The sequence below is a fragment of the Papio anubis genome, chromosome 15 (assembly GCF_008728515.1).
Source record: "Papio anubis isolate 15944 chromosome 15, Panubis1.0, whole genome shotgun sequence".
NCBI lineage: Eukaryota > Metazoa > Chordata > Mammalia > Primates > Cercopithecidae > Papio > Papio anubis.
In genome coordinates, this window is record NC_044990.1 from 87,184,574 (window position 1) to 87,203,757 (window position 19,184).

General features: G+C 38.4%; 1 protein-coding gene across 4 annotated transcripts in view; it reads left to right on the plus strand.

Annotated features, from left to right (window-relative positions):
• Positions 1-19,184, plus strand: part of MYO16 (myosin XVI) — a 574,351-nt gene that overhangs the window by 376,292 nt on the left and 178,875 nt on the right. For all 4 annotated transcript variants that reach the window (XM_021929768.2, XM_021929769.2, XM_003914068.5 and 1 more), the window contains exons 22-23: positions 1,607-1,759; positions 10,793-10,993. In XM_021929768.2, the coding sequence (XP_021785460.2) occupies positions 1,607-1,759; positions 10,793-10,993 (354 nt within the window). The remainder of the gene's footprint in view (positions 1-1,606; positions 1,760-10,792; positions 10,994-19,184) is intronic.

Genomic DNA, 19,184 nt, shown 5'->3' on the forward strand with positions numbered 1-19,184 from the left:
GTAATTATTTTTAGTTACTGAGCACTACATATTTCTAAGCAGCTTTAAATTTTGTCTAGTATAACATAGTGGTTTAGGGTGCAGGTGAGGGAGCATGAGGGTCTGTAAGACTGAGTGAACTCACAAAGGAAGTGGGTGTAGACAGAGAAGAGACAAGGCCCACAAACAGAGCCCCTGGACACTCCAACATGAGCAGGCAGGAGTCCATAAAGAGTTGGGAAAGGAGATAGGGAGGAAGCAGCCAGTGAGCTAGAAAGCCAAGAGAGTGTGGTGTCCTGGAGGACAGGTGAGAAAGTGCTCCATGGAAGGAGAGAAACCAACTCAGTCAAATTACGCTGCGGTGGGGATGGGTCAAGAGAAACAAATGTGAGACTTGAACATTGGATTTAGAAATGTGCACATTGCTGGCCAGGCGCGGTGTCTCACACCTGTAATCCCAGCACTTTGGGAGGCTGAGGCAGGCGGATCACGAGGTCAGGAGATTGAGACCATCCTGGCCAACACAGTGAAACTTCGTCTCTACTAAAAATACAAAAAATTAGCCAGGCGTGGTGGCGGGAGCCTGTAGTCCCAGCTACTCGGGAGACTGAGGCAGGAGAATGGCGTGAACCTGAGAGGCAGAGCTTGCAGTGAGCCTAGATTGCACCACTGCACTAGCCTGGGCAACAGAGCGAGACTCTGTCTCCAAAAAAAAAAAAGAAATGTGTACATTGCTGATGAGTTCCACAAAAGCAATTTTGATGGCGCCATGGTGTCCAAAGTTTTATTAGAGTGGTTTCAAGAGAGAGTGGGAAGAGAAGAATTTGAGATAATAAGTAGAAATCAGCCGTGTGTGTGTGTGTGTGTGTGTGTGTGTGTGTGTGTGTGTTGATATGAAAGGAAGCAGAGAAGTAGAATAGTAGACTAGAGGGGAAGTCAGATTTTATGCTGGTTAGATTTGAGTTATGGTTTAGTTTTTTAAATACTTTAAGATAAAGTTTTTTTTTTTTAAGATTAAGAAATAACATATTTGTTTCCTCGTGGGAATGTCTTGTGGAAAGAGAAAAATTGACAGTTGGAGGAATGTGGAAAATTTTCTGATAAAGAAAATAATTTCTACAATAAAATGATTTGACTGGCGATTACTGTTTCTGAAAGAACCACCACATTCATTCTTACCCATCACTAATATGCAATCAGAAATGAGGCCCTCAAGAAATGCTTCTCTTTTCTCTGGGATCTCATGGCAAACCCAGCTTTATCTTCATTTCCTGATGAGAGCTCAAATATATTTTCCTTTTGGAAATATTTTAAGTGCTCAAATATATTTGAGACTCAACATTTATAAGTTAATATTGTAATCATACTTTTTGTTGTTTTTAACATACTTTGAATAGTTAGATGATATGGTATCAGATATATTTGACTTGTGAAATATGTGCAAGTCCATTACTGGACTTCAGTTGAAACTGACTTCTCAGGCAACGTTGTAATGCTTTATTTTGATAGACTAATTGATTGGAACCTCCCTGAGTCAATACTTTACCAATCTAAAACTGTCATTGAACAAGTGAATATGCACTGCTGTACTATCTTGTGAAATGTTTTCTTGTTTTCTCCACAATAGCTTTGTGTCAACATGACCAATGAGAAGATGCACCACTATATCAATGAAGTGCTTTTTCTCCACGAGCAAGTGGAATGTGTACAAGAGGGAGTTACCATGGAAACAGCATATTCTCCTGGTAACCAGAATGGAGTTTTGGACTTTTTTTTCCAGGTATTCATATAATATAATTAGATACTTAACAGGATACATGGATTTAAATATACTGGAGACAAATAATTTTCTTTCAGGAGGCCTTATTTTTGAGATATCTTTATATGTGAGGTTCTGCAGTAATTTTTCAAAATCCATTGAGGTGCACAAGTTATCTTTTTCTGAAAGGGCATTTGAAGCATCACCAATTCATTAAAAGGACAAGAAATATCAGATCATTTTGATATAGAAATATTCAATACTGTTTATTCAACATCACTAAAACTGTCCTTTTGGCAATTATAAGTGCTTATTGCAAAAAAAAGGACTTTTTATAAAATAATACCTAAGATTAATCACACCATAAAACAAGTTCAACAGAATCTTTTTTGTTAATTTATCTTCAAAGTTTCTAAGATTTAAAATTTGGAAAAGTTGGCAGGAATAACATATAAACACATATATAATATCAGTTAAATTAAGAGTCTCACGGCATCTGCAGCTGTTTAGAGTTTACTTTATTTTTTCTACTTTACAGTGAAAAACATTTTGACCCTGTGTCTCTATCATATAAGCCAAAATCTATCACATAAACAGCAATTGCGATGTACTAATATAAGAAAACATTATATGGATTTACTCACAATATCTCCAAGACACATGGACATTGTTGAAAACAGACAGCGTTCATCTAATTGGAGAATATGTCATTCTTTAGTCTGTCTTTCCATAAAGATAGATTTCTAAATTATTTTATAAATTTTTCTGATTAACACATTCTTGTTCCTGCTAGTAACTTGTCAGCATTCTTCTTTTTTAAAATTATAGCCCTCTTCCTCCAGAAAGCCCTCATAGTGACATACAGAGCCTATAATTACTTAAGGTTTAAAAATGTCTTCAAACTGGCAGGACTGTATACTTAATTGTATATGGGAAGCCTCAGGCATCCAGCACCTTCTCTCCAGCTTGCCGTGTTCTCTTCCACTGCTAACCAGGGGTCATCAGAATGAAAACTTGCATGGGCCATATTTATATTTCAAGGATTACCTATTTGTCCCTGGCCCTGAGGGGAGGGGCTGATCCAGATTTTTACCAAATCCTCCAAGTGTCTAGTACATTTTGTTGCACTCTGTAGTATCTGATGAAGGTGAAACTACGACAACCTTTCACATGGATTAGAGCCATGCAATCTCTTCTAACCCTTTACTAGTAAAGGAATTGAAGGTCATCAATCCCTTTCTTTTCTTTTTGAGACAGAGTCTCCCTCTGTCGCCCAGGCTGGAGTGCAGTGGCATGATCTTGGCTCATTGCAAGCTCTGCCTCCTGGGTTCACGCCATTCTCCTGCCTCAGCCTTCCAAGTAGCTGGGACTACAGGCGCCCACCACCACGCCTGGCTAATTTTTTTGTATTTTTAGTAGAGACCAGGTTTCACCATGTTAGCCAGGATGGTCTCAATCTCCTGACCTCGTGATCCGCCTACCTCGGCCTCCCAAAGTGCTGGGATTATAGGCATGAGTCACCATGCCCGGCCAATTAATCCCTTTCTTATGGCTTATTTCCCCAGGTTCTATTTTTGTTTTTAGGCACTTCCACAAGTTTTAAAAGTCTAAAAGGTTAATCGCCCCATTCTTTTATTGTTTTATTTCAGACATCCAGAAAACATAACACACAAGATTTTGTTTTTAATTTGAAGACAATACAAATAATAATGCTTCAAAAATGTTGCTAGTAATCAACCACCTTATCCCTGGCGAACATGATGTTGATTTTTGGAGCAGAATCCGTGAGCTCTCGGAATGTCTATCATCTTTATACTGATTCGGGGCCCTGTCTTTGAGTTACTGCAATACACATTGACCACTTTACCAAACAAGTGAATATTTTCACCCCAGAGAAGACATCTGTCACTGCCCTTGAAACAGAAACAGACTTGCAGACAACCTTGCCATGGCTCATTTGTCTTTCTGCTGTGTGTCTTGTGTATGTTTGTATGTGAATCTGTAACAGTATTTACAGAAGTATCATGACCTGATGCTCAGATCAATACATGAAGGAATGATGGATAATATTGTAATATCAACATTTTACTTACTCTTCAGCAAATAGCTTGCTATTAGTTGATGTAAAGAATTGTTTGATTTTGAAGACATCACAGATGGAACCAATCCTTGGCAAACTTCTCACATAGACCATTTTCTAGGGCTGCTCTCATATACACACACACACACACACACACATAATTTATATATTTATATATTATATATTTATATATTATATATCTTATATAAAAATAAATGTTTATATATCTTATATATAAATATACGTATATATTTATTCACCTTCAGCTTCTTTAGGGGACTCCTCATGGGGTCCCCCGGCCACTCTGAACTTCTTGCAATGTGTTCTATGGAACTTCCTGTTGAACTAGTCCTCCCAGTAAGGGGCTTTCTTCTTCAAATTCTTTTATCCAAAAACACTTTTGTGTTGGCAACAGCAGTCTCACCAGGCATTGCTGACGTCAGGTAACTTGCTAAGGTGGGTGAGCTTGCTTTTGAAGGCGTTCCTACTTCCTTTCTAGTGCCATTCTCCACCGCATTGGGCCTTCTCTTTCTTTCCTTCCCAGGGAGGTTATTTGGTTTCTCGTTTTAGAGGTGGCTGTCATTGTTGCTGAGTATCTTCAAGGAGCACGCTCTGCTGTGTGAGCCCCACCAGGGGTGTGCATGTCCCGTGGCTGGCATTATTAGCTTTCATTCCCTTTGGCTGAAAGGGAGTGATCTCACCAATACAGCTCTCAGGCAATTGCAGTCTTTGGATTTTCTTTTTCTTTTCTTTTCTTTTCTTTTCTTTTCTTTTCTTTTCTTTTCTTTGAGACCGAGTCTCGCTCTGTCACCCAGGCTGGAGTGCAGTGGCACGATCTCGGCTCACTGCAGCTTCTGCCTCCTGGGTTCAAGCAATTCTCCTGCCTCAGCCAGCCACCTGAGTAGCTGAAACTACAGATGTGTGCCACCATTTCCGGCTAATTTTTGTAGTTTTAGCAGAGACGGGGTTTCACCATGTTGGCCAGGACGGCTCTTAGGCTGCCTGTTCACTGTGATGATAGTTTCTTTTGCTGTGCAGAAGCTCTTTAGTTTAATTAGATCCCATTTGTCAATTTTGGCTTCTGTTGCCATTGCTTTTGGTGTTTTAGACGTGAAGTCCTTGCCCATGCCTATGTCCTGAATGGTATTGCCTAGGTTTTCTTCTAGGGTTTTTATGGTTTTACATCTAACATTTAAGTCTCTAATCCGTCTTGAATTAAATTTTGTAAAAGGTGTAAGGAAGGGATCCAGTTTCAGCTTTCTACATATGGCTAGCCAGTTTTCCCAGCACCATTTATCAAATAGGGAATCCTTTCCCCATTTCTTGTTTTTGCCACGTTTGTCAAAGATCAGATGGTTGTAAATGTGTGGTGTTATATCTGAGGCCTCTGTTCTGTTCCATTGCTCTATCTCTCTGTTTTGGTACCAGTACCATGCTGTTTTGGTTACTGTAGCCTTGTAGTATACTTTGAAGTCAGGTAGCGTGATGCCTCCAGCTTTGTTCTTTTTGCTTAGGGTTGTCTTGGCAATATGGGCTTTTTTGGGTTCCATATGAACTTTAAAGTAGTTTTTTCCAATTCTGTGAAGAAAGTCATTGGTAGCTTGATGGGGATGGCATTGAATCTATAAATTACCTTGGGCAGTATGGCCATTTTCACGATATTGATTCTTCCTATCCATGAGCATGGAATGTTCTTCCATTTGTTTGTGTCCTCTTTTATTTCACTGAGCAGTGGTTTGTAGTTCTCCTTGAAGAGGTCCTTCACATCCCTTGTAAGTTGGATTCCAAGGTATTTTATTCTCTTTGTAGCCATTGTGAATGAGAATTCACTCATGATTTGGCTCTCTGTTTGTTATTGGTGTATAAGAATGCTTGTGATTTTGCACACTGATTTTGTATCCTGAGACTTTGCTGAAGTTGCTTATCAGCTTAAGGAGATTTTGGGCTGAGACGATGGGGTTTTCTAAATATACAATCATGTCATCTGCAAACAGGGACAATTTGTCTTCCTATTTTCCTAATTGAATACCCTTTATTTCTTTCTCTCACCTGATTGCCTGGCCAGAACTTCCGACAATATGTTCAATAGGAGTGATGAGAGAGGGCATCCCTGTCTTGTGCCAGTTTTCAAAGGAAATGCTTCCAGTTTTAGCCCATTCAGTATGATACTGGCTTTGGGTTTGTCATAAATAGGTCTCATTATTTTGAGATACATTCCATCAATACCTAGTTTATTGAGAGTTTTTAGCATGAAGGCTGTTGAATTTTGTCAAAGGCCTTTACTGCATCTATTGAGATAATCATGTGGTTTTTGTCTTTGGTTCTGTTTATGTGATGGATTACGTTTATTGATTTGCGTATGTTGAACCAGCCTTGCATCCCAGGGATGAAGCCAACTTGATATTGGCGGATAAGCTTTTTGATGTTTTGCTGGATTAGGTTTGCCAGTATTTTATTGAGGATTTTCGCATCAATGTTCATCAGGGATATTGGTCCTTGATATTGGTCTAAAATTCTCCTTTTTTGTTGTGTCTCTGCCAGGCTTTGGTATCAGGATGATGCTGGCCTCATAAAATGAGTTAGGGTGGATTCCCTCTTTTTCTATTGACTGGAATAGTTTCAGAAGGAATGGTACCAGCTCGTTTTTGTACTTGTGGTAGAATTCGACTGGGAATCCGTCTGGTCCTGGACTTTTTTTAGTGGGTAGGCTATTAATTGTTGCCTCAATTTCAGAGCCTGCTATTGGTCTGTTCAGCAATTCAGCTTCTTCCTGGTTTAGTCTTGGAAGGTGTATGTGTCCAGGAATTTATCCATTTCTTCTAGATTTTCTAGTTTATTTGCATAGAGATGTTTATAGTATTGTCTGGTGGTAGTTTATATTTCTGTGGGATCAGTGGTGATATCCCCTTTATCATTTTTTATTCTATCTATTTTATTTTTCTCACTTCTTTATTAGTCTTGCTAGTGGTCTATCAATTTTGTTGATCTTTTCAAAAAACAACTCCTGGATTCACTGATTTTTTGAAGGGTTTTTTGTGTCTCTATCTCCTTCAGTTCTGCTCTGATCTTAGTTATTTCTTGCCTTCTGCTAGCTTTTGAATTTGTTTGCTCTTGCTTCTCTAGTTCTTTTAATTGGATGTTAGAGTGTCGATTTTAGATCTTGCCTGCTTCCTCTTGTGGGCATTTAGTGCTATAAATTTCCCTCTACACACTGCTTTAAATGTGTCCCAGAGATTCTGGTATTTTGTGTCTTTGTTTTCATTGGTTTCAGAGAACATCTTCATTTCTGCCTTCATTTCGTGATTTACCCAGTAGTCATTCAGGAGCAGGTTGTTCAGTTTCCATGTAGTTGTGCAGTTTTTAGTGAGTTTCTTAATCCTGAGTTCTAATTTGATTACACTGTGGTCTGAGAGATAGTTTGTTGTGATTTCTGTTATTTTACATTTGCTGAGGAGTGCTTTACTTCCAACTATGTGGTCAATTTTGGAGTAAGTGCAGTGTGGTGCTGAGAGGAATGTATATTCTGTTGATTTGGGGTGGAGAGTTCTGTAGATGTCTGTTAGGTCTGCTTGGTGCAGAGCTGAGTTCAAGTCCTGGATGTCCTTGTTAACCTTCTGTCTCATTGATCTGTCTAATATTGACAGTGGGATGTTAAATTTTCCCATTATTATTGTGTGGGAGTCTAAGTCTCTTTTTCAGTCTCTCAGGACTTGCTTTATGAATCTGGGTGCTCCTGTATTGGGTGCATATATATTTATGATAGCTAGCTCTTTTTTGTTGAATCGATTCCTTTACCATTATGTAATGACCTTCTTTGTCTCCTTTGATCTTTGTTGGTTTAAAGTCTGTTTTATCAGACACTAGGATTGCAACCCCTGCTTTTTTTGTTGTTTGTTTTCCATTTGCTTGGTAGATCTTCCTCCATCCCTTTATTTTGAGCCTATGTGTGTATCTGCATGTGAGATGGGTCTCCTGAATACAGCACACTGAGGGGTCTTGACTCTGTATCCAGTTTGCCAGTCTGTGTCTTTTAATTGGGGCATTTAGCCCATTTACATTTAAGTTTAATATTGTTATGTATGAATTTGATCCTGTCATTATGATGTGAGCTGGTTATTTTGCCCATTAGTCGATGCGGTTTCTTCCTAGCATTGATGGTCTTTACACTTTGCCATGTTTTTGCAGTGGCTGGTACCGGTTGTTCCTTTCTATGTTTAGTGATTCCTTCAGGAACTCCTGTAAGGCAGGCCTGGTGGTGACAAAATCTCTCAGCATTTGCTTGTCTGTAAAGGATTTTATTTCTCCTTCACTTATGAAGATTATTTGGCTAGATATGAAATTCTGGGTTGAAAATTCTTTTCTTTAAGAATGTTGAATATTGACCACCACTCTCTTCTGGCTTGTAGGGTTTCTGCCGAGAGATCCACTGTTAGTCTGACGGGCTTACCTTTGTGGGTAACCTGACCTTTCTCTGTGGCTGCCCTTAGCATTTTTTCCTTCATTTCAACCTTGTGAATCTGACAATTATGTGTCTTGGAGTTGCTTTTCTCAAGGAGTATCTTTGTGGTGTTCTCTGTATTTCCTGAATTTGAATATTGGCCTGCCTTGCTAGTTTGGGGAAGTTCTCTGGGATAATATCCTGAAGAGTATTTTCCATCTTGGTTCCATTCTCCCCATCATTTTCAGGTATGACAATCAAATGTAGATTTGGTCTTTTCACATAGTCCCATATTTCTTGGAGGCTTTATTCATTTCTTTTTACTCCTTTTTTCTCTAAACTTCTCTTCTCACTTCATTTCATTAATTTGATCTTCAATCCCTGATACCCTTTCTTCCACTTGATCAAATCGGCTACTGAAGCTTGTGCATGCATCACGTAGTTCTCGTGCCATGGTTTTCAGCTCCATCAGGTCATTTAAGGTCTTCTCTACACTGTTTATTCTAGTTAGCCATTCATCTAATATTTTTTCAAGGTTTTTAGCTTCCTTGTGATGGGTTCGAACATCCTTCTTTAGCTCAGAGAAGTTTGTTATTACCGACTTTCTGAAGCCTACTTCTGTCAGCTCATCAAAGCCTTTCTCCATCCTGCTTTGTTCCGTTGCTGGTGAGGAACTGCAATCGTTTGGAGGAGAAAGGGCACTCTGGTTTTTAGAATTTTCAGCTTTTCTGCTCTGTTTTCTCCCCATCTTTGTGGTTTTATCTACCTTTGGTCTTTGATGATGATGCCCTATATGTGGGGTTTTGGTGTGGATGCCCTTTTTGTTGATATTGATGCTATTACCTTCTGTTTGTTAGTTTTCCTTCTAACAGTCAGTTCCCTCAGCTGCAGGTCTGTTGGAGTTTGCTGGAGGTCCACTCCAGACCCTGTTTTCCTGGGTATCACCAGTGGAGGCTGCAGAACAGCAAATATTGCAGAATAGTAAATATTGCTGCTTGATCCTTCCTCTGGACGCTTCATCTCAGTGGGGCACCTGACTCTATGAGGTGTCAGTCGGCCCCTACTGGGAGGTGTCTCCAAGTTAGGCTACACAGGGGTCAGGGACCCACTTAAGCAGGTGGTCTGTCTGTCCTCAGAGCTCAAACACCATGCTGGGAGAACCACTGCTCTCTTCAGAGCTGTCAAACAGGGATGTTTAAGTCTGCAGAAGTTTCTGCTGCCTTTTGTTCAGCTATGCCCTGCCCCCAGAGGTGGAGTCTACAGAGTTAGGCGGACCTCATTCAGCTGTGGTGAGCTCCACCCAGTTTGAGCTTCCTGGCCACTTTGTTTACCTACTCAAGCCTCAGCAATGGCAGACGCCCCTCCCCCAGCCAGGTTTGCTGCCTTGCAGTTTGATCTTGGGCTACCAGTGAGCAAGGCTCTGTGGGCATTGGATCCGTTGAACCAAGCGTGGGATATAATCTCCTAGTGTGCCATTTGCAAAGACCATTGGAAAAGTGCAGTATTTGGGCAGGAGTATCCCAATTTTCCTGGTACAGTCTGTCATGGCTTCCCTTGGCTAGGAAAGGGAAATCCCCTGACCCCTCGCGCTTCCTGGGTAATGTGATGCCCCACCCTGCTTCGGCTCACCCTCCATGGGCTGCACCCACTGTACACCCAGTCTCAATGAGATGAACCAGGTACCTCAGTTGGAAATGCAGAAATCACCTGTCTTCTGCATTGATCACACTGAGAGCTGCAGACCAGAGCTGTTCCTATTCAGCCATCTTGGACATTCTCTCTTTTTTTTTTTTTTTTTTTTTTTTGAGGCAGGGTTGCATTCTGTTGTCCAGGATGGAGTGCAGTGGCATGATCATGGCTCCATGCAACCTATACCTCTTGGGCTCTAGTGATCTTCCCACCTCAGCCTCCTGAGAAACTGGGACTACAGGCACACATCACCATGCCCAGCTAATTTCTGTATTATTATTATTTTTTTTAATAGAGATGAGGTCTTACCATATTGCCCAGGCAGGCTGGTCTCAAACTCCGAGCTCAAGTGACCTGACTGCTTTGGCCTACCAAAGGGCTCGGATTATAGGCCTAAGCCACTGTGCCCAGCTTTGCCATAATTTTTATGACTTAACATCATGATGAGCTTTATTTTTTGATAAGTTTCTTGTCTCATCATAGGTGTGGAATATTTTAGATGGATTGTAGGTCAAGAAAAATGACAATTTTCCTGTAGTCTGAAATTTTATTTTTCTTAATAAGATGAAAATGTACTTTTTAAATAACTACAGTATTTTAATGACATTACAATACTTTTTTTACTTATTTGTTCATTAATTTGATAAATATTATTGGGGGTCTACTTTACATCAGAGACCTGCTAGGTGGTGGGGCAGAAATAGAAATGTATTAAGGTAAAGACTGATTCATTTTCTGAGTGTCTGTATGAATCTAACAAAAATATAAACAAGCATGCATGAATCATAACAAAAGTATCAAACTAAGTAATAGACAAAACAACTCCCCATCTCTTCTTAACTCTCAGAAGCCATCTGGATTTCTCACGTTATTGGATGAAGAAAGTCAAATGATTTGGTCAGTGGAATCAAATTTTCCAAAAAAGCTGCAAAGTCTCCTAGAATCCTCAAACACAAATGCGGTGTACTCCCCCATGAAGGATGGGAATGGGAATGTTGCCCTCAAAGACCACGGTACAGCCTTTACCATCATGCACTACGCAGGAAGGGTAAGTGGCCAGAACTGCATAATTTTTCATGTGCACTAATGATCAAAGGTCATTGGGACAAGCTCTAGAGTTGTTGATATTTTAAATTGTGTTATTTGGATAAATGGAAGCTGGATGAACAACCCACAATAGGTACTTTTCTAAGTGATATTCTTTTAGCTTGATGCGGAATTAACATCTTTAGAATGATGACACACGCTGTGTGAGTCTTCTCATAATGTTTCTAGAATTATAACTTTATATGAGCAAAGGATCCCTGGGTTTAATACAAAGAGCTCTGCTATAAATTTTGGAATATTATTCATAATACAGATGAACATTGGACATCTGAGTTTTCTTACCTTGAATATAGTTTTTAGTATTAAAGTATTTTTTCTTAAAGCATGTCAACTTAAGGAAGAAAGAAAGCCACTCTCTCAGATCTTTCCCAGTTCTCTAACCAGCTTTGTAAAACATGCTTCTTACTTCAACACCTTCAAGGACTTCCTCTTACCTATATAAAAATTATCATTCTCCTTAGTCCACGCTAATATCAGGCTTCTCCAAGCTGATCATAATTTTTCTTTTCATTTCTTACCTGTCAGAACTCCCCTGTGCAAGATCTCTGTTCAGGTTATTTTTCTAATCCACTCATATTTTCTGCATTTTCAGCCTCCCTTAAACTCCTTTACATTAAGCTTGAAATATCCTCCTTGTCTTCTTAACAAGATCAAATTTTATCCAACTTTCAGTATTAAATCCGTGTTCATTTATCATCAGTCCAAATCCCAGCTGTAGTTAGTGTCTCCTGCTTTTGCATGTACAGCTCTCTGTCTCCTACTCTTACTCCTTTGACCCCACTTAGTACAGATGGCGTGCTAGAGGGTAAAATCTCTCACCGCTGGCTTACAGTGTATTTCAGTTCATTTCGACCAGTGTTTCCAGAGACTCTGTGTTATGCCAAAGAAGGAGAATTCGAAAATCAAAGATGAACAAAGCCTATTCCTTGCCCTCAAATATCTCAGCTTCAAATAGGGAAAGGCAAATGAACAAATATTAATATGAATAAAGTATTATATTGATATAATAATATCAACAAATGTATATATTACCATAGGGAAGGAAGCAATTAGTGGCTTAAAAAATGTGTAGAGATGCTTTCCAAACCCAGACCTTCAAGGGTGATTGAGAGCTCACTAATTATAAAAGAGTGGGGGGACATTCTTGTAAAGACATATAATTTTGATTCAGGATTCAGTTGTATAGGACAGAATCCACTCTACCTATTTAAGCAGAAAATAATCTAGTTTGAGAAAATAATCATTGGGAGACTCTAAGTTGAACTTTCAGGAATGACATTACAAGCACACCACAGAACAGAGTTACTAAGACAGTTACAGCCTTATCTTAGATCAGGAAGCCTCTAGCCAAACTGAGAAGCTGCTGCTACAGTTGCTGTTTCTGTTACTGCTCCCACCTGCACAAGTAGCATGTGTAAACCCTAGCACTCAACATCAAAGGAGGAAGGGACTAGGCTTGGAGATTCCCACTGCAAGGGAAAATCATCTTCACGGAGGCTCACCAGGTAACACAGCAGAAGCAGCAGAAGTGTGGTTCTAACTCCGTCTACCTCTGAGTCTTGTGCCATCACACCAGACTGGTAGAAGCTAAAGAGCAACTGGATCCTGGTGCAAGCCTACGTGAAGGCAGGCTTCTCCTTTTCAGCCTCCGCAGTCCAAGCAGCAACCAGGGTGGATGGGCGATGCCATTCCAACACAGCACCTACAGAGTATTTGGGAAGTTGTGTCAGAAGTTCAGTTCAGGGTAGAAAGGGCGGTAGGTAACATGTCTAAGAAGATTGGGTTGGGCCAAATCATGAGTAAATATGCATGCACCACCAAGGGCTTTGTCCTCTTGACACTGTTAACTCATGAACTATTTTTAGACAAAGTAGGAAGATGAAGCAATAAAAACAAAAAAGCAGAGGGCCTGATACAGGAGATATTGGTAAAAGAATAAAGGGGCCTTTGAAAATGCCCAGTCAAGGTGTGCATTTGAGTGATACCAGAGGATAAGAGGAGGCGTTCAGAGGAAGAGGAAGCAGGGACAGTGACTGATTGCATGTGCAAAGCCGAGGAGACAGCCTGGAAGGACCATGAAGGGTCTCACTTAACTCTCTGACAGAGGGTGGTATTACGGCAACCAAGAGAGGAAACCCTGGAGGATGCAGCAGTTTGGAAGGAATGCTATTCAGTTTTAGATGTTCTGAATTTGGGGGGTTTTTTGTGCAACTTCTAATACGATGCTAAAAGTACTTGATGCTGAGATAAGATAGGTTGATGGTTTTGGGAAATATGGTTATATAATTGAAAATGTGTATCCTGATTATGGCACTCAGGAAGAAAATGGAAGAGAGGGAAAACAAAAGTTAGTAGAAAAGGAGTATCATAGAAACCAAGGGAAAGGAAGAAAAGGGGTCAATAGAAAATGCATCTGAGTGATGTGGTAGTTAGGCTAACAAGGAGCTTTGAGAGGCATTAGAGGGGCACAGTCTCAGAAGAAGGCTGGGGTGGTGAGTGGCACGTCAGAAGAAAATCCAGGGAGGATTTTATATGTATATGTGTATATAGATGTATATTATATATTTATATATAAAACATATTTATATGTAAAACATATTTATATATACAAATATAAATATGTGTGTATATATACAAATATATTGTATATATACAAATATAAATATATGTATATGTACTATGTATGTATTTATATATACAAATATAAATATATTTATATATTTGTATACATACTATATACATATTCTATATTTATATTCATATATGTATATTTTATATTTCCATTTATTAAATATTTGTATATTTAATAAATATAATATACAATTTATTAAATTTTAAATGCTTATATAATCAATACATATATAAATATATCAATATATGTATATAAATATATACATATATTTATATTATATATATTTCTACGTGTATATATATTTATAATATATAATGCATATGTGTATATTTATAATTGTATATATCTCATATATTTATTCAATTATAAATTTATATACATAAATTTTGTAAAAACATACATTTGAAATATAATTCATGTTCTTTGAGAGATTTCACTATTAAAAATTCTTTAGGAAAACAGGAATCTTAGACTTGTATTTCAATTTTCAGGCTATATTTTCTTCATAGTAAATATTTGTTGAATTTGTAGGGAGTATTTTACAAGTTACAATGAAGTGTGATGATCTCAGGAAATTACTTTTCCTCAGGTTTAGGGAAGTGACCGTAGGCGGGTACATGCTTTCCTCGGGTTTAGGGAAGTGACTGTAGGCGGGTACATGCTTTCCTCGGGTGTACGGAAGTGACTGTAGGCGGGTACATGCTTGGCGTGCCTTCTGAGAATTACTTCTCCTCGGGTGTACAGAAGTGACTGTAGGCGGGTGCATACTTGGTGTGCCTTCTGAGTCTGTGTTGTGTGTTGGAGGTGCACTAGATGTTCAATAAATGCTAATTGCATTACAGTCAGTGGAAATGTGCTTGGGAATAATCGTTTTTAAATTAGTTTATGTTCGATTTAAAAAATGGTTGTGCATTCACTTAAAATTTCCATTTTTAGCCTCAAATATTTTTAGAAAATTTTTGAGAAAACAACTGAGTTTAAGTCAATATAATTATTTCGCTGAGTTCTGATAGAAATAAAGCAAAACAGAGGAAACCAACCGATTAGCTGGTACACAGCCTAAACCCCTGTGGAAACATGAATGTTCCTGTAAAATCACCTTTGTTTTTTAAGCAAGATTTTTATCATGGGAGTCAGTTTTGTGGTTTTATAAAAATCTTTTATTGTACTAAGATGTATTAATGAGTCTTAGCCAAAAGACTCCCTGAGGACTCATTCACATGTTCAGTATAGATTATATGTAATTTGTGGCAATATGTCAAGCCATATGCCATTTGAATAATCAAATGTAGACACATACACTTAAATTTTGAGCTATTGCAGTTTCGAAAAAGGCAGCAACACTTTCTGTATTTTATAAATCAAGACATGTAGAAAAAGTTAACTGATTTGAAATCAACATACAAGGTCTAGTTTGGACAATAGGAGGAACATTGCTGAATAGCTCTCTGATAGTCAAGTTGGCCCCCAGTGGCCCTGGGGTTCTTTGTTGCCACTTTTTTGGCCAGATGGATGGGGTAGAACGTATCTCCTTCATCACCGCTTTCTCCTCCATGATAGGATTACCTGGTCTTTTTAGTGGAAATTCATTACCTTTTGTAGGAAGGATAATTATTACTCCTGGATGATATTGGCATCCAGCCCCACCTGGAGGAACTCGCCTATCCTTAAAGCTCTGACCAGGAAGAACGGCCAGGCTTCAGAGTCTTGTTTGGAACAGAGGCTCTGAGGTGCTTTTAGAAATGTTTAAGCAACATTATTTAAATTATAGCTGAAGATCTTTTCTAAACACATTTGAATTTTTCATTACTCATAGGAGCAGAGTACATTTTCCAGTCTCCATTACAGAAATATTTTAAAGTAAATGGGAAGAGGCTGTACATGAAATATTAACACGGTCTCATTAATGAGCATGAATCTGAATTAAGGAAGGCTTGTAGGGTTTTTTGGTTAGTTATTTGTTTTAGCAAATATTAAATCATATATGAGATTATCACTTATAGGGGCTGCTCTTAAAATTCTGATGATTTACATGATAGATAAGCATTAAATTCAGAAATGTATCTAGTTTTATTGGCTATTAAAATTAAGAATCTTGATAGAAGAAAGAATTATGATTTGGCGAAAGACATTGGCTCTTAGGAGAGTTAAATTTCCATTAAGGTGATTCTAAACTACCTCTAGTAAGAAATAGAATTTTTAAGCTCCTAAATTTTGATGTGAAATAAGCAAATAGATTAGGAGATAGTAAAACAACCTTAAGTAATAAAAATTGCATTAATGAAAATATAGGTCAAAATTAATAATTATTATATAATATATATGTAATATAATATATGACACCTACCTATATGAGCCTTGTTTGTTGTCTGCTCATAGGATCTTTGTCTGAAAGTTGTTTATTATGAAAATTTATATTAGCATGAAGTGAATCTCTTTGGATCTCAGATAAGCATCCCATTGTGATTGGCCTGAATGGTTTATAGGCAACAAGTTGGTGATATTGTTCTTACACCTAAGATGATGCATCCCTGTTTCAGCTCCTTCTCCCCCCAAATGCTTATGCATTGTAATGGGCTGAACAGGAGCCTTCCAAAAATATTTCCAGGCCCCCATCCATGGAGGCTGTGAATATGACCTTATTTGGAAAAACGATCTTCATTTATATAATGAAGTTACAGATCTTGAGATGAGGAGGTGATTCTGGGTTATGGGTGGGCTTTACGTCCAAAGTCTACTCCGAAAGTTAGGCAGAGAGAGATTTGAGAGAGAAGAGGAGGAGGCCATGTGACCACACGGGTAGGTATTGAAACACCTGGAACTCCCAGAAGCTGGAAGAGGCAGGAATGGTCCACCCGTTGAGCCTCGGGCGGTGTGTCTTGACCAGATTCCAGAGTGCTGGCCTCCAGTGCAGAGAGGGAACCCCTTTCTCTTGTTTTGAGCCACCTGACTCATTACTTGTTGCAGCAACCCTAGGAAGCTAATAAAGTATTTATTGGTTCATCTTGACAGATGATAAGAGGAGTAGTTTTATCAGATAACATTGTAGAATTTCTTTGCCACGTTTGATTCATTTTTAAGTGATTCCTACACTTCTCTGAGTCAGGTTTTGCGCATGTGATTTTCCTTACCTGGAACATCCCTTTTCTTTGTCTTTCCAAATCTTATCCATCTTCCCTCAGATCCAGTTCTTGGCCTGATCTAAATTTCCTTGATCTCATTTTGCCCTTATCAATAATGATTCCTGAAGCTTGCATGACATTTTCCAGTTTACAAAGTACTTCTGTGACATTGTCACCATGGTCTTGGATATAAGTATTACTATTTCCATTTTTCAGGTAAATAAGCCTTGGTGAAGTTCAGTGATTCACCAAAGATTGTACAGCTGCATATTAATTTCCTAGGCCTGCCAAAACCAAGTACCATAGGCTGGGTGGCTTAAAACAACAGAGATTTATTTTTCACAGTGCTGAAGGATAGTAGTTCAAAGTCAAGTGTTGGCAGGGTTGGTTACTTCTGGAGGCACTGAGGGAGAGGCTGTTCCAAGTCTCTCTCCCAGCTTGTGGTGGTAGCCAGCCATTGGCATTCCTGCCTTGCAGGCCCCCATTCCTGGCTTGCAAACCTATCACCCCAATCTGTGCCTCCATCACATGGCCCTATCCCTCTGTGTGTTCTCTCCTCTTCTCACAAAGATTTAATCCAGCAGGACCATATCTTAATTTAGCTAATTTCATCTACAAAGACCCTATTGCCAAATAAGGTCATATTCTGTTCATCTGGGTGGACGTGAATTTTAGGGTACACTATGCAAGCCACTACAGGCTAGCAGTGACACTATTGTGTCTTATTTTCCCCAAGTTCCCTGTGCTTTTCTCTCTTCACCACATCATGGGGTGAAATTCCTAATGTGTTTGTTGTCTGTACTCATAGAATTCATGTGGCATAGTGGAAGGAGGGTAGAAAGGGCAGGAGCCCTGCCTGGGGCCCAGCTGTTGGGGGTTTGATTTCCAGCTCCATTGCTGTGTGCCTTTGAGGAGGATAAGGACCCTCACACCATGAAATTTACCATTAAAGAAAATATAATTATGAACCTCATAAACTTGTCCCAAAGATTAAGTACAATGACAAGCAATATATGCAGGTACAATTATTTTTACTCATCTTTTCAAGTATGTGAGTCATCTATTTCCCCAACAATGGCTGAAGGTCTTCAGTGCAGGAATACAACAGTACTTCATAAAATTTTGAACTCATCAATCACAGATATTGAAGACCAGATAATATTGCAGAGGTTATCCAATCAACTTTTGCCATACATTCAGATGAGAATATTGGTGGCCCCTTTGAGTTGCTCAAAATAAAGTAAGTGGTAAAATGTCCTTGATTTGTTTTTTTAAAAAGAGTCAATTCTTTTATCTTATGAAAGTGCTCACATTATATAAAGTAATGTTTTGGAAGTCATGTTAGAATGTTTATTTTTATATACACAGGGTTACTGGTATCGCTTCAGTAGATGATAGGAAAGGTGTAACCACTCCGATTATATTATGGTATTTTCTGGCCTTTCTTATGACACTTGAAATACTTCAGTGGAAGATATGTACAGAAAATTGAGATATTTCTCTAACTACATATTAAATTAAATTAAATATATAAAAATATAATATAAAAATATATAAAAATATAGCATAAAATTAAATTAAATTCTCTCTATATAGTATTAAATACAGAAAATTGAGATATTTCTCAACTATAATATTAAGAGAGAAAACAGAAAACAAAATTTTGTTTTTCACAGAATATTTGGGATGGTTTGTGATGGGTAGCTCCCTTTGAAGGGAATTTTGTAAAAAATATATGTATTCTTTACCATTTAGTTTAATAACTAATACTTTAATCAGGCATACAGGTGTGGGAAATTTTACTGCGCATTTTAAAAGATCCTTTCCATATGATTTCACCTTATAAAATTAAAACATTCTGTACAATTTACATACATACTCTAAGTTGTAATTTTATAATGGCATAAAAACTTACAGCCACCTTATCTACTGTGCTTGTAGATGCATCTCTCTGTGGGTAGATTTTGATTGTATTTGTCATGATTCCTTCGTTGTAGCTCTAAACCACAACCCTACAGATCAAGTTGTAATCTCAGACACGTAGGCCTTGATCATTACTGTTCATGTCACTGATTTCCACAGGCCTTTACGGGAATCATATCACTAAAACGTTGTTGATGGAAATGATGCGGGGAAAAGAATGAAGTCACTGATTTGTAGCCCGTCTCTAAAATACGTAATATTTTTCTCCTCTTTAAAAATAGTGTATCTCTATCTTTGAATAAACTAAGTTTGAAATGTTTCTATTGTTTAGATTTATGCTGTTATGCAAGTCCCTGAGTAGAGATCTTTGTCTCATTGATGCTGCGGTCAATTCTAGATGATCTAGTGATGAAAGCCAACCTCTTTTCCCTTAAACATTTTTTTTTTTTTTTTTT